This window comes from Carassius gibelio, chromosome A12 (genome assembly GCF_023724105.1).
Source record: "Carassius gibelio isolate Cgi1373 ecotype wild population from Czech Republic chromosome A12, carGib1.2-hapl.c, whole genome shotgun sequence".
Lineage (NCBI taxonomy): Eukaryota > Metazoa > Chordata > Actinopteri > Cypriniformes > Cyprinidae > Carassius > Carassius gibelio.
This window is the reverse complement of record NC_068382.1, coordinates 23,998,266-24,013,780: the sequence shown is the minus strand read 5'-3', so window position 1 is coordinate 24,013,780 and position 15,515 is coordinate 23,998,266. Positions and strand designations below refer to the sequence as shown.

Sequence of the window (15,515 nt, the reverse complement as noted above, 5' to 3'; positions counted from 1 at the left end):
CCATTATAAGATTTCTAATAGAGTCAGTAACGTTTAGATTTTTTATCTGTTGGTATTTGATAGAATCCATGATGCCATGGCTCTAAACAAGACATCCAGGACCTCCAGTATAGGGCCACAACATAAAGAAAACCGCAGTATATTTCATTGTACAGATGGGGTACTTTTTCTTTCCGTGTTCACCAAACCCATCTTGAGTGTTTACTGCTAAAAAGCTAATTTTTTGTTTCATCTGATCATAGAAGCCAGTCCCATTTGAAGTTCCAGTCGTGTCTTATAACTGAATATGCTTTAGTTTGTTTTTGTATGAGCTAGGATAATTTTTCTTGAAACCCTCCCAAACAACATGTGGTGATGTAGGTGCTGTTTGACTATTGTTTTAAGGTTTTTTAAAACCTGAGACTCAACTATTTTCTGCAATTCTCCAGCTCTGATCCTTGGAGAGTCTTTAGTCATTCAAACTCCCTTCCTCACTGCACATTAGGATGATATTGGCACATATCATCCTAAGGCAGTTTCGTAACATTTTCTGTTGATTGGAAATTCTTAATTATTAAATTTTCACTGCTCTAACTCTCTTCTTAAAGACACTTCACCAATTTGTGAAGCTCAATTATCTTTTGCTGCACATTAGAAATATATTCTTTGGTTTTTCTCATTCTGATGGATGATTAAGGAAATTTGGGCTTTGTTTTCCCTCCTATTTATATTTCTGTGAATCAGGAAACCATTGCTGGATAATTTCATGTACATAATCACCCTGGAGTGCTCAAAACTGTGAACATAAGAACTCATAAGAATTTCTAGGGGTGCCAAAAATTGTGTCCAATGTGTATTTGAGAAAACATTTCATAATGATATTTCCCCCCATTTTAAATTCTTATTATCCAATGAAAGGTTAGATTTTTGTGATTTATTTTGAATAAAATAACAAAAGGATTAACAACACAGATTTATTTTCACAGCTGCCTTTGATCATATTTACCAAAGGGTGCCAATATTTTTGGCCATGACTGAAGCAACATGTTAAAAAAAAAAAACACTCACAATGCCATAGCAACTGCTAAGCAAACACCCACAAACATTCTAAAAACACTTAAAGCACCAATGCAACTCAGAATGCAACAACAACCAAACAACAACTGCCTAGTAACCACCAACAAACATTCTAAAAATCACATAGCAACCACCAACCAACCTTGTTAAAAAATAAAACCGCATATGCTGGTTGGGTAGGTTTTGAAACATGGTTTAAGCTGGTCTTTAGTTGGTTTATGCTGGTTGAGTAACTAGCTCCTGCTCAGGAACAGCACATAACTATAGCTCAGGACCAGCTTAAACTACTTTAAACATACCTAACCAGCATATGCTGTTTTATTCAACAGCATTGTAGAGGCAAGTTTTGAATGCACAAACATTTTATTTTCTTCTAATTCTTAAGTACTTTAGTTCTCCGTTTCCAACACACACACACACAGTAAAAGTGGCCCACAAATCCACTCTGAATAGCATTGCTCCCCCGTGGAGTGTAACAAAATGTTTTGCCGTAGCATCTACATGACGAAATCCCAAGTTTATAAACATCCCAAGAGTCAGAGAAATTACATCCCTCGTTTCTGACTGACAGCGACGTGAGAGATCCAAGAGAGAAGCATATGGCACATATTAGGAGTCTGGCGGATGAGCTCATGATCATGAACACCATCTGTGATCAGGGAGGGTTCTTAGGAGGATTTAATGATGGTGATCGTAAAACTCTTGCAGGTGTGAATCATTACATTCGGCCAATTTCATTAACACACTGAACGCTACATCACTAAACATCCTGATGAATTAAATCAGTACGATTGGTTGAGTTACAACATACGCTGTAGATCTGGAGGTTAAGTATTCAATGCAGACATTCTTACAACATACAGTATTATAAGAATATTTAAAGGGGGGGTGAAATGCTATTTCATGCATACTGAGTTTTTTACACTGTTAAAGAGTTGGATTCCCATGCTAAACATGGACAAAGTTTCAAAATTAAGTTGTACGTTTGAAGGAGTATTTCTGTTCCAAAAATACTACTTCCGGTTTGTCACAAGTTTCGGAAAGTTTTTTTCGAGTATGGCTCTGTGTGACGTTAGATGGAGCGGAATTTCCTAATTATGGGTCCTTAGGGCACTTCTGCCGGAAGAGCGCGCGCTCCCGTATAGCAGAGCACTGAGAGCAGAGGCATTCACTGATCAGAGCGAGAGCGTCGCGAAATGTCACAAAAGAAGTGTGTTTTTGGTTGCCAGGGCAAGACAACCCTGCACAGATTACCAAAAGAGAAACAGCATTAAGGGACCAGTGGATGGAGTTTATTTTTACAGAGCATCAACGGAGTTGTGCCAGTGTTTTTGTTTGTTCCCTGCATTTCAAAGATGCTTGTTTTACAAACAAGGCCCAGTTTGACGCCGGATTTGCACATTGTTTATTTCTTAAGGATAATGCAGTCCCAACGAAAAAGGGTCACGATCGTGTGTTGGAACTGCAGGCGGTGAGTAAAACTGCTTCAAATATCTCTGTGTTGTTAACTTAGCTATCGGCGCGTAAGCACATCAAGTGAACAACATGCGATGTTGTCATCAAACTGCACTTTCCACATGTACAGCTTAAAAAAAAAAAAAAGACGACATAAAGTGGAACTTAGTCATTTTCCAAAACCGCTAAGCAAATATATACAGTTTCAGTACATACCACATAGCATACCGCCTTTGCTGATGCTGCTCTTGTTAAATTTCAGCCTCTGGATCCGATTCTGGATCATAAATATACGCTGAATCTGACTGTAAGCCATGGTTTGTTTTGGATGATGTTTTTTTTCCTCACGGTAATGTCACAGTTTCCACATGCTCTCAACGCAAAAGCCTACTCGCGCTCGTGATTCTTTAGCTCCGCCCACACGTCACGCCTCCAGCCGGTCGTGTTTTTCCGGGAAAAACAGTACAGACTATCTTTCTCTTATGAATATGATAAAACTAAAGACTTTTTGGAGTTATGAAGGATGCAGTACTACTCTATAGGTACTCAAGATTAACAGGATATTGAGTGAAAATGAGCATTTCACCCCCCCCCCCCCCTTGAACTATTTGCAAAGCATGTTATGCAAAACAAATTACATTTTAAAAGATATTACAATATAAATGAATGAATGAGGCATTTATTATGCATTGCTGTATACCCAAAGCGCTTTAAAATCATATGAAGGTGTCAACCACCACCAGTGTCCAGCATCCACCTGAATGATGCGATGGCAGCCACAGTACAACCAGAGTAACACAACCAGAGCTCATCTTCAGACCGAACTGCTTTATTAAACTGTCACGCAACATCATGCTTATCTGGCTAAAAATGAAGCACAGCCTAGAAAGTTGAATGTGTGTTCTTCAGACGGAAACTCATAACACGCCTGTTGTTGCTTGCTTTTCTTCTGGAGGTTGAAGATTCCTCGAGTCCTGTGTGACTGTGATGAGTTTGTATTTGATAATAGCTCTTGAATTACTGAAATTGTTTGGCACAGATGGCTTTGATTGGCCCTGATGCGATCGTGAAGTGTGTGACACGTCTCTGCTGTGAGATGTCATGCAGAGAGAAACGTCTGTCAGTGCTGTCAAACACGTCGTGCAGCGATAGGAACCACGCAAATCCAGGTCGTCTGGTTCTGCTCTGGATTTCCAAAATCAGCCTGAAAATATCTCTCAAAGAGCACGATGGGATATATAACACATGAAATGTTTCATATTTGGCTGTTGCATTTGTACAAATTAACATTATATAGATCCTGTCTGTCTGTAAGCTTTCCAACAGATTTGGTTTTTGGATACAGGAAACTAAAACCATAAAGGTTGACATTTACCAGCTAAATACTGGAAGTGATGATACAATTTAGAGTACTCTTTTATTTTGATCCAATACCATGTACTATCAAGAAAACATCACTATGAAAGACATCAGGCGTTGAAATACAGTATTTGATATTCAAGAGACATAGTTTTTAGCAATTAAACTGAAATGCAAATTCCAGTAACTAAAGATAAAGATAAATCGTTCTTTAACATTTTTTTTTTCTATTTAAAGTTGACAAATTTTTCTGCTAGATATATATATATATATATATATATATATATAGAAACACACACACAATCTGAAAATTCATGCAGTTTGATGCAAATTTATATAATATACATAATAAAATAAAAATAAAAATAAAGAAAATATAGAAAAAGATAAATCATTTTCTAATCATTTACCTGCTAAACAATTTGAATAACAAAAAAATAATAATAATAATAATAAAATTACTAGTTAATTTTGTTTATTATAATTAATAATAATGAAATTAATTAATTTGATTAATTAGTTATTCTAATAATTATTGTATCATATTATTATATATGTGGGAACATTACTTTAACGTGAAGATCGATCCTCTCGATAAAACATTATTATAAAAAAAAAACAGAACAGCTGTGCTTAAAACTGAACTGAAAACCAGTGCTAAACAGCACGGACAAGCATGGCAATTCGAACTGGGTTTGTAAAACCAGCTAAATATCAGCAGATTTTTACCCTTCTGTAGATAAAAGTATGTAAAACTCACTGCAGCAATGCTAGGATGACGTTTCTTTTCTCCTGCTTAACCGGTATTAACAACAAATGATGGCAGATTTTTCCTTTTTGGGAGAGCTATTTCTTTAAACTAAACGAGTAACAAGTGTTCAATACATTCACTTTTTTAAGCTCAAACTTTGGCAACCATCAGGTAAAGCACTGGGCAGCGTTTACCTCCTACATCCTCAGATCTACAGCTTATCTTTTCAGCATGGACCAGCGTTTGGTTCAGGATCCAGTTGGCTTTGCTGTGGCCATTAGTATGCAGCAGAGCCGCCAAATGCTGTGATGTTCACTGCGTTTCTGGCACACATACTGAGACAACAGGGCGAACGCAAGCAAGGAAATCTGGCTCGTGTCAGCCCTCATGCTTGCTGGACCAACTGTACCAGCGACGACCAGTGCCAGTGTGGTATAAGCCTGCGGGAGGGTGAGAGATAAGCAGATGCTTCTTCCTGCCTCCTGATGCCAACCCAGAGATCAGCGCTCAGCGATAAGCCCCAGCGACTCGAGTGTGTCTAAGCTCTCAAACACATGGATTGGGCTCAACAGGAGGCCCACACAATAGAGATGCTGCCAGGGGGCACAGAGATCTCTCTGTGAGTGGGGTTTGTTCTCTATGAGCTTCCAAAGACACTATAGTTGCACAGGAACAAATATAGCAGCATTAGGAGCCACAGAAGCTGGGAGCTCAGTGGAGAGAGTCGCCAACAGAGTCCTGCGGTAACACTATCAGGATGTTGTGGCCTAGTGGTTAGAGAGATTGACTCCTAACCCTAAGCTTGTGGGTTTGAGTCTTGGGCCGGCAATTCCAATGGATGCCCACTGCTCCATGTGTGTGTGTGCACTTTGGTTGGGTTAAATGCAGAGCAGAAATTGTGAGTATGGGTCACCATACTTGGCTTTATGACATGTGACTTTCATTTACTCTTCCTCATGTTGTACTGAACATGCATGAACAGTAAAAAATATATTTTCAAGAACACTGGGGTCCAGACAACTTTGGACCCCATTGTATTTCGCAAGTAAATGTTGTAAGTTTTGATTGTTACGTAAAATTTGGTGTCTTGGCTTCAGGCAATTTTTTTTTGTTTCTAACCACAAATTAAAATGTACTTTCATCTAATGTACATTTTGAAATGAATTGAAATGAGATAAACATATTGCGATTCATTTCTCAAATACTAAATTCATTTGAAGTGAGGTAGCAAACAGGAACCAAAATTGAAAAAAGTAGAGTTTAAATACCAGAAATATAGAACCTATAGAAATTTTTTAATGTATATATGTTCAAAGAAATTCAACGCAGGAAATGCATTGTGGGAAATGTTGTTTTCCAGCCTGAAACACAAACACATGTATTTATAAAATAAATAAAATAATAATTTAAATATCTCAGAATTATTTATACTATAAAATTTCCTGTAATCGTGTATATTTATTTAAAAACCAACATTTGTACTTTACTAAATTGAGTTTTTTTTCTACTTTAATTAATTATATATATATATATATATACACACACACACACACACACAACTTAATACATTTAAAAATGAAGGTCTGAATTTTTTTTTTTTTTTTCTTCTAATTTTGATCCTGGGAATACTCAACTACAGGTTTATTTATTTTTTTTGTTTTTGTTTATGCATTTATGACCTATATGACCCGCTATATATATATATATATATATATATTATATTTATATTTATGCATAAACATTTAAATAAAACAGTTTAATTATAACAAAAATATTTAAATACAATTCATTTGAATAAATTTTAAATTAAAATTTTAACTTTCCCAGAATGCATTACCTTAAATTTAAAGGTCTTCAAATTACAATTCAGGAAATTTCTGTTCTTGTCATCCCAATTCAAGTAGACCTATTAAATTCAAATTTCACACTCATAAATTCAAAGGAGTCATTTCATATTTCAAAACATCACATGAAAAAAATCAGACTGGTGGCTTGATCTGTCAATCAAACAGTCTCTTCCTGTCTAGGTGGGCAGTGCTTGTTCAGAATAAGCCTTTGATCGCACGCTGTGGTGATAAAATCTGGCTACTTGACATTACATTCATCAAACCTGTAGGAGTGAAGGAGCTGCTTCAAACCTCAGAGGGATCTTCACCACTCACGTCTTAATTAACACAATTATATAGATGTGAAGCTCCTAAACGAGCACCTGCTGCGATGTTAAATCCATTTACGCTTTGATCTATGAAAGCTCTGTGAGAGGAGACACATACTAATGCTCTGTAATGGAAAAAATATCCGTCTTAATTGTCTGATTCAAGATTCTGATTTGTACAAATATGTGACCAATATGTTTCTTTTTTCTCGCCTGGTCCTTCATGACACCTCTTTATGAGCCCCTCATCGAGCGTCACGTTATGGGTTTTTCATGGGTGCAGTCCAGCTTAAACACTCATGCGGATGAACTGATACACACTAGAGGATGCTGGGATTGAGTTGGCCGGTGTGCAACCATCTGCCTCATCAGAAATCTAATGCGGCCTGCAGAAGTGTGATTTACTTGCTGGAATCACACAAGACAACTACTTTTACAGACTCAATACTGCTGCCAATCATTTCTTGGGAATGAATGTCTCTACACTTGAAATAGGTGTCATGAGAAATCACATCTGTTTCCATGACAGCACTGCCTCTTAACCAATCAGAAAGGCCCTCTGCCTGTCAATCATTCTGCATGTTGAGTCTCCTGACCCCATTTCTCATCTCTCTTCTCAATTTCCTGTCAATCACTGCTGTTTCTGTCCAACAAAAAGCCAAAATTTCAACAAAGTTGAAAATCTATAAGCTTTTTAGTCTTTTTTAAAAGTAGGTTTTATATTTATGACTATGTTATTTTAAACTTTTTTAGTTTTAGTTTCAATTAACTGATATATAAAACAATAACATTTACAGAAATCCACAATCACTTTCTGATGTGTAAATACGTGCTGTTAAACAAGTGACACAGTTTATTCCTAAAAAGAGCTTGATCAAACTTTTAATGTCTCATGAATTTAGTCAATATGTGCTAAAACTGTCTCCATGTTTAGTACAAATAAGTTTAATTCATCACAGGTCTCAGAACATCTGACCATAAAGACAGCCATCCTGTCTAACAGATGACAGAATGAATTAGCAAAACGTTGCACAAGCTCTGATGTTTTTAAGAAATGAGTCCCGGATGGTTTGTGTGACAGACGTCATGAACCAGCGGGGTCAACTGGAAGCATGCTAATGAGCATGTGGCTAAAGGCTAAGAGCTAATGCTGTCCCGCTGGGTGGGGTGTTAAAGTGTGCTGTTGTGCAGATGAGCAAATGGAGCTCATTATGGAGTAATGAGGCAGAAAGAAAGCGAACCACTAACAAACAGACAGAGCCGTCATGTGCCGAGCAGACAAACTTTACTGTGGGTGGAAACCATCTTAATGATGGTTTCCAAACAGGTTTCTGAATATGTCTGTCATTGGTTAGACAAATCAGACAGTCCCGCCCCCAAACTCACACCATTGGTTAAAACCAGAACAGATTAAAGTTCTAAAAGCATCACAGAGCTTCAGTGAAACAAACCAGCGAATGGCCTCATCATAGCACTTTAAACCAATATAAGAATATTTAAACATAAAAACTCATTTGCAGAACTGATGCAGTTTTCTCACCCAGTGGAGGGGGTCATGATACACCCGCCGCGGTCCACGGTGGCCCTGCAGCCGCAGCCGCGCTCCGGCGTGTCGTGGTTCATGCCAAAGTTGTGTCCGAGCTCATGAGCCAAAGTAACCGCAGCGCCGAGAGGGTTATCAGAGTGATCCTTAAAGACAGAGAGAGTGAGAATCAGAATAAGCTATCAATTTTAATTTAATGCAAACGAGAGCAATTTCTTCCTCCGTGAACCCAGAGACTCGAGAGGCGTTATCCGTCCTGTTCCACCTTCCCTCCCCAGATTACCTTTATCCCCACATCTCTCCTCTTGCGTGTTTGTTTTTCTCTCAGAAAACAGTTTCACATGAGTTCTGTAATGAGCAGACACTAACGGCCTTTCTAATTACTTTTCCACAAATCCATCAGAGCTGCATAAGTGTAGATCCGCTGCTGTAATTGCTCGAGCGCTGCCAGAACACCATCAGACCGTTCGGCGGGCTTTGTTTGAGGAAGGGTGTGTGCTGATGAGGCAGGACAGACACAATTACAGTCGCTTTGGTGAGGACTTGTCTGCCAAACATGTGAAAATCAAATTAAAACGAAGGAAAACGGCCAGATTCACTTCAGTTCTGAGTGATTGCTCGTGTCATATAATGAGCATGAGGAAAGTTTTATTGCTCAGAAGGTGCTCTTTCGGAACTAGAGAGACTTGGAAACCAAATACTGGAACAAAATGATTTTAAAAAGTTTGGGGTCAGTTGGAAATTAATGCTTTTATTCATTAAGGAAGCCTTAAATTGATCAAACATGACGGTTAAGACTTTTATAAAATTTTCTAAAGATTAAATGCTTCTTTTGAACTTTCTATTCATCAAAAATCCTAAAATAAAGCATGGTTTCCACAAAAATTAAGTTATAATAAAACAGATCCTGAAGTAGAATGACAAGAAAATACTGTTTCAGTCTTTAAAATTTCATTTAAATTATTTAATTAATTTTTGGTGATTTTTACAAGCTATTTCTGAGTGAAAAATATTGATAATAATAAAAAAAATAATGTTTCTTGAGCAGCAAATCGGTATATTAGAATGTTTCTGAAGATCGTGTGACACTGAAAGCTTTAGTAATGATGATGAAAATTCAGCTGCGCATCACAGAAATAAATTACACTTTAAAATATATAATTAAACAGAAAACAGATATTTTAGATTGCAAAAATATTTCACAATATTCATTTTTGCACATAATTTTAATGCAGACAAATAAATGCAGACTTGGTGAGCAAAAGAGTCCTCTTTTAAAATATATTTTAACCTACCTAAAACATTTAAATGGTAGTTTATATTGCATGTAAAGTATACATTTAATCAAAAACCCTTTACGATTATTGCTGGCATGATCACGTGGAACTTTTTACTTCTTTAAGCTTTCAATGGGCATTTATTACCGTATAAATGTTTATGAATCCAGCACATTCTATTATGAGTTGCATTTGCATAGAAATGATGTGTGTTTGTCAAAAGAATTACTTAATTTAAATATGCATGATGCAATTTGCCTTCACACTAGAGGAGTGTTTGACGGACAGGAGTGTGTTAAGCCCATTTAGAGGGTGTTAAAGAACCAGATCAGTTTTAAATCAAGCAGGAATATAGCAAAATGCATTTCCAGAAGTCTTGGTTAAAGGATGCTTATGTCCGAACGCAACGTGGTAAAAGATGCAATTTTCTCACTCGGGGTGTGAGGTTTTTTTTTTTTTTTTTTTTTTTTTTTTTTTTTAGAGATGAACAAGACTCAAGCAAAAGTCTCCATTTGCACTCCATTTAATCTCTTTTCATGTCATTTTGTGAATTTTTCTTTCCGCTGTCTGTGTATCTCATTGCATTTTTTTTTTTTAAAAAGCTTGGGAACTTGTCATATAAGGACAAAACCTCATCACAACACAAGATGTCATAAGATCGTGCCTTGTTTTCTGTGAATTACTGTGGCTTTTATGGTGGCAACTCCATCACATCCGATGAATGAGTCAATGAAAAAGCATGCATGTCTGCTGTTTTGACTGACAAAGTTAAAACGTTTTGGAAGAAACCGCATGTGACTATAATGATCTATAGTGGAGAATCTTCCTATAATGGGATTCTTGATCATTTGAGATGGTCCAGTTTACTTCAACACAGAGGCCAGAAACACACTTTATTCAAGCAGCAATGAAAGCAACAGGTTCAAATGTCTATGCTATGAAACCAGAGGTCTTATTAGTAAGGTAGCTGGCTATAAATACGTCAAGAGTTTAACTAACTTCAGCTGATTTGCTGAGTAAGAACACATCCAGCGCTTCCCCTCAATCTGTATCTCAGAGAGCTGTTTGATTTTGTGTCTCAGTAGGATGTTATGGCGGAGTGCTGTGTGATCAATGTATAACGCTGATTTAGAGAAAACATCTCTAGACGGCCGTGCGGAGTGAGTTACTGTCCTCATCAGACAAAGTAAAGAAGGAGATGAACATCTAAAAGTTAGAACCGCAGCAACCTCAAGTAACCTCTGTATTCAAGAACTAACTGATGTCTGCAATGAGACGCAAATAAAATACATATAACAAAGACATATGACACAACACACACACACACACACACGTATATATATATAGTACTGTGCAAAATACTTAGGCCATTTGTACTTTCACCACCACCAAAAACAAAAACAACAACAACAAAAACAACAACAAAAAAAGTTTTTAAGCCAGTTATTTTTAGATCTTTTGTTGTAATGTGTCAATAGAAAGCTATTGCAATGTCTCCAAGATGCTTGAAGAAATATATAACACTATTTCATATAACATCTATAAAATATATATAATTTCTGCATTATATACAAATATCAAATCAAGTACCTTTTTTAAATAAATATATCTCACATGCACTTTCAAAGCAAAACACCAAAACATTTCTCAAGATTCTGTGGTTTCAAATTAATCAACTCGTTCATATAAAACAGTAGAAAGACCAGAAAAAAAGACAAAATTGTAAATGCTCAAAACTATCAATAAACCTCTCCGTCATCAAGAATGATTGACAGATGTCACTCACCATGACGATGCCCCCTGACTGCTCCGCTGTGCACATGCTCATGATAGGAGCCATGCCGATGGTGGTGCCCTGGAAGTAAACGCCACTGAAGAGGGAAAACAGGAAGTCGTGTGACACACATGTTCATATACAGCAGGCTGGGTAAACTTCCAATAGAAACAAAGCATTTTTTATGTGAATAAAACCTTTCTAAATAATAAATAGTGAAGGAATTCTTCCCAGATTGATTTGCATTGATTTGCACTGATTCTCATGCTGAACAGCGTGCTGTTTTCCACCCGCCGGCCCTCAGCAGTAAACACGTTTAGCAGTCGAACCTGATGAGCTGAGCGTTATCGTGGGGTCTCTGCGGGAGCAGCTTGAGTTTTCTCCAGTCCAGGAACTCGTGGAGCGATGTGAACGGATCCTGTGTGATGGAGCATTTGTCCTCGTCACTCCACACCTCCAGCCCCACCAGAGCCACACGGATATTCAGAGATCTGTAAAACTGAAACACGCAGCGCTTGCCATCAGCAAATCAACTTAAAGCAGATGTTTTAAGGAGGAAAACCTGACAAAAACTCACATAAGTTTCACAAATGTTTACATAGGAATAATTTTCTAGCCACTTGTAAAAATAAAGATCAATTCAGTATAGCTATGCAAGAAATTGCTGTTTATATATTCAGGATTTTTAAATTTGTATTTCAATTTACATGTATATTTTCCGAGTTATAACTTATTATATTCTTGCATATTCAAGATTTTAAAAATACATTTGAATGTACAATTAAATTCGCAGAATTATAACTATATATATTCACTATTTATTTTATAATTATAGTTAAAATATATTTAAGTTTCAACAACATTTTAGGATTTATTTAAATATATATATATATATATATATATATATATATATATATATATATATATATATATATGATTTATATGTATTTATTCAGATGTATAAGAATACATTGATTTACTTCTATATTTTCATATTCTGATTTACATTTATACATTCAGATTTTATATAATTGTTATATATTACACACACATATATAGAAAAATATAAATATGTATATAGTGCTGTCAAACGATTAATCGCATTCAATATTTTCAAAATATATACTATGTGTATTTATATATACATAAAAATACACACAATACATATACATATGTTATGTAAACAAAAACTTTGATTTTGTATGCGATTAGTCACGATTAATAATTTGACAGCACTAGTATATATGTATAGTATACAACACATTTCACACACAGACACACTAACACACACACACACACACACACACACACAATGTTCTTGATGCTTTATTGCATCAAGTCTGGTTAAAATAAGTGCAACTGCAAATAAGAACAACTAAACAATATTTTAGGGGATGCATTTTCCTAAAAAAAGATCTGTTTCGTGCAAGTATTATTCATTCTATCATTCATTAAGCATGTTGTCATGCTTTCCAAGTTTACCTTGTCCACATAGTTTGCTATTTCAGCAAGCCTCTGTTTTACTTTCTCCACATCTTTCCCCTGTCTCTGATACTGAAATGCAAAAGAGGACAAAAACAGTCTTTAAACTGCGGCCAAATGTGCCATTCATTGGCCTGCTGTGGTAAATGTCACATGAGGTAATTCATTTTCCATGGGCAGCGGCACACAGATGTCAAACGAAACACGACCAGCAGTGTTTGAAGTCCAGACTGTCAGATCTACAAAATAAATGCAGACTGGAAATGTGTCACCCATGATTGCTGTGGCTGTTGTGTGAGTGACAAAAATCAGGATGAAGCTTGATTGCTGTAAAATTAGCAAGAGAACAAATGCACTTTTTCTAACTCCTTCTCTAACATTCACCTGGTTTCAGTAGGTACAGCTGGGGAAAATAAAGGTCATTCAACAAACATTGACCCCCTTAATCACCTTAGGTAAGAATGATTCAAAATATACACATTTCAATAGTGACATAGGAAAAAGACATGGAAAACTTCAATTAAAATCCCAAAAGCAGCATGCACATTTCTGGTTATAAACGAAAGGCTATCAGCAGATTCCCTCCAGACTCAAGACATTTGGTTTCTAAATGCTTTTTGTAAATTGATGGTTTCATGCACTTGGCAGCCAATAAATCAGCTTATAAAACACCACTTTGCATGTGAATATATATCTCATGTTGTCTGGAACTAATTTTCTTTTACCTTTTGTAGTTTTGTTCTGGTTTTTGAGGATGAGCGCCATTATATGGTTAGCTATCATTTGCGCTGAGCATCGCTGATGTCTGTGACCCAAGTAAAACAGATCTGCGTTTCATTTTTGGGTCACGACCCACTAGTTCAGAGCCGCTGAATTAGATGATTGAAGGTTGGAGATGTGTGTGAGGTCAAGAGCGTCTCTTCATTACCTCGCGGTTGTCTGCAACGATTATCAACTCCACATGCTTGGTGCTGCTCTGGGCGTCTCTTTTATGCTGCAGAGAGAAGAAAAAATGAGAGAAAGAACATGATTATGAGAGAATTTCACTCTCTTCTTCTGAAGGACACAGTTAATAGAGACTGCACTCAAGCAGCTTTTATAAAATCATTTTGCATTGAGGCCTTTAAGGCACTGAGGTGACGTCTTCAGCTCTCTTCCGGATGTGTCCTTTATTAACACTGATTGAACAGTGTGTGATTGAACATCCACTTCTGGGCTCAGCAATGCCCTTAAACTATATATTATCCACCACAATGTGCTTTCCAGGAGACCGTTCACTTTAACGGGCTTAGGATTGCCTGGCAATCTCATTTACTCAAGTGAAAGACCCACTTGTCTTTTATAAATATTATAAATGTCTTTTTTCAAATGAAGAGTATTTCAAGTAATTATCACTTAGTCATTCTTCGTTTTCACTATATTCCACATTGTAGGATTATACTGAAGTCATCAATAAATGAAATGACACCAATAGACATATGGGAATTAGTGAAAGCAAATGTTATATAAATGAAAACTCACTTCTAGTTCTTGCTGACTGATTTTCCTATCAAATCTTACGCATCAAAAAAAAAAAAAAAAAAATATATATATATATATATATATATATATATATATATATATATATATATATATATATATATATATATATATATATATATATAATTTTAATAAATAAACAATAAAAAATATTTTATAAATATTTATTGTATTAATATTTTTAAAATACAATATTAAAAACACAAACAAATATTTAAAAACAATGCTAAAATTAAATATGTGTAGTGCAATATAAGTAGTCAAATGTGTAGTAAACTTTTACAATATATGAGACGTACAGCTTTTCCCAATTCTCAGTTTGTTTTATGTTCACATAACTCTTTAATGGGTCAGCCTTTGGTTTTCAACAATGGCTTTCTCGTTATGTGACAACTGCTTACTTAATAAAGACTTATGAAGTATTACAAGCCCCTATTAATTTTGCATATAAATTATATGAAGTAGCGGTTGTACAATTTTTCATCCAGTAACGTCTTCATAAACCATTTATAACATTCCCAGCTGGAGTGTGTAAAGAAGAGTGTTATGATTCATGAAAACTAGTAAATCCCCGAACTGTGAAGTGCACGTCTGCTGGCCCTCTGTTCAGACAAACTGGTCATGCATTGGACAATCAGATCTTTTAAATGAGGTTTAAACAAATGCAACAGGATCCAATCAGTGCCAGATGATGGTGGAAATGAAACTCAAAGCTGTTTGAGACTATAAATGCGACAGAACAGACCATCATGAAAGTGACTCTTGCTTTCATGCATTTAGACTCAGTCTTCTCGCTCTCAATCTCGTATTGTTTCCACTGACTGGTCTTCTATTAATGGAAATAAAAGGCCGAACTCATCTGTATCGGGTTTCGTGTTGAGAAGAATTTGGGTGTTCCACCTCTTTCACGTTGAAGCGGGAAGCTGATAAGCATCTATTTCAATGAAACACTTGACTGCCACACCGAGACAGTATCTGCTGAACTATTGAAAGGTAGGAGCCTATTTCAGTCAGCAACAACATCAGGTAAAGAACATGCTGTTGGATAAATCCTTTTCAGGAGAAAATAAGATCTGTTTCTAAATCTCAAAAAATGCTCCAGTGTGTAAAATGTTAGTTTGTAT

General features: G+C 36.1%; 1 protein-coding gene across 1 annotated transcript in view; it reads right to left on the bottom strand.

Annotated features, from left to right (window-relative positions):
* LOC128025510 (disintegrin and metalloproteinase domain-containing protein 12) overlaps positions 1-15,515 on the bottom strand; it is an 80,767-nt gene that overhangs the window by 16,552 nt on the left and 48,700 nt on the right. Inside the window, exons 7-11 of the mRNA XM_052611939.1 lie at positions 13,781-13,846; positions 12,853-12,924; positions 11,700-11,869; positions 11,383-11,467; positions 8,317-8,465 (exon numbers count right to left, since the gene is read on the bottom strand). Coding sequence (XP_052467899.1) covers positions 8,317-8,465; positions 11,383-11,467; positions 11,700-11,869; positions 12,853-12,924; positions 13,781-13,846 — 542 coding nt within the window. The remainder of the gene's footprint in view (positions 1-8,316; positions 8,466-11,382; positions 11,468-11,699; positions 11,870-12,852; positions 12,925-13,780; positions 13,847-15,515) is intronic.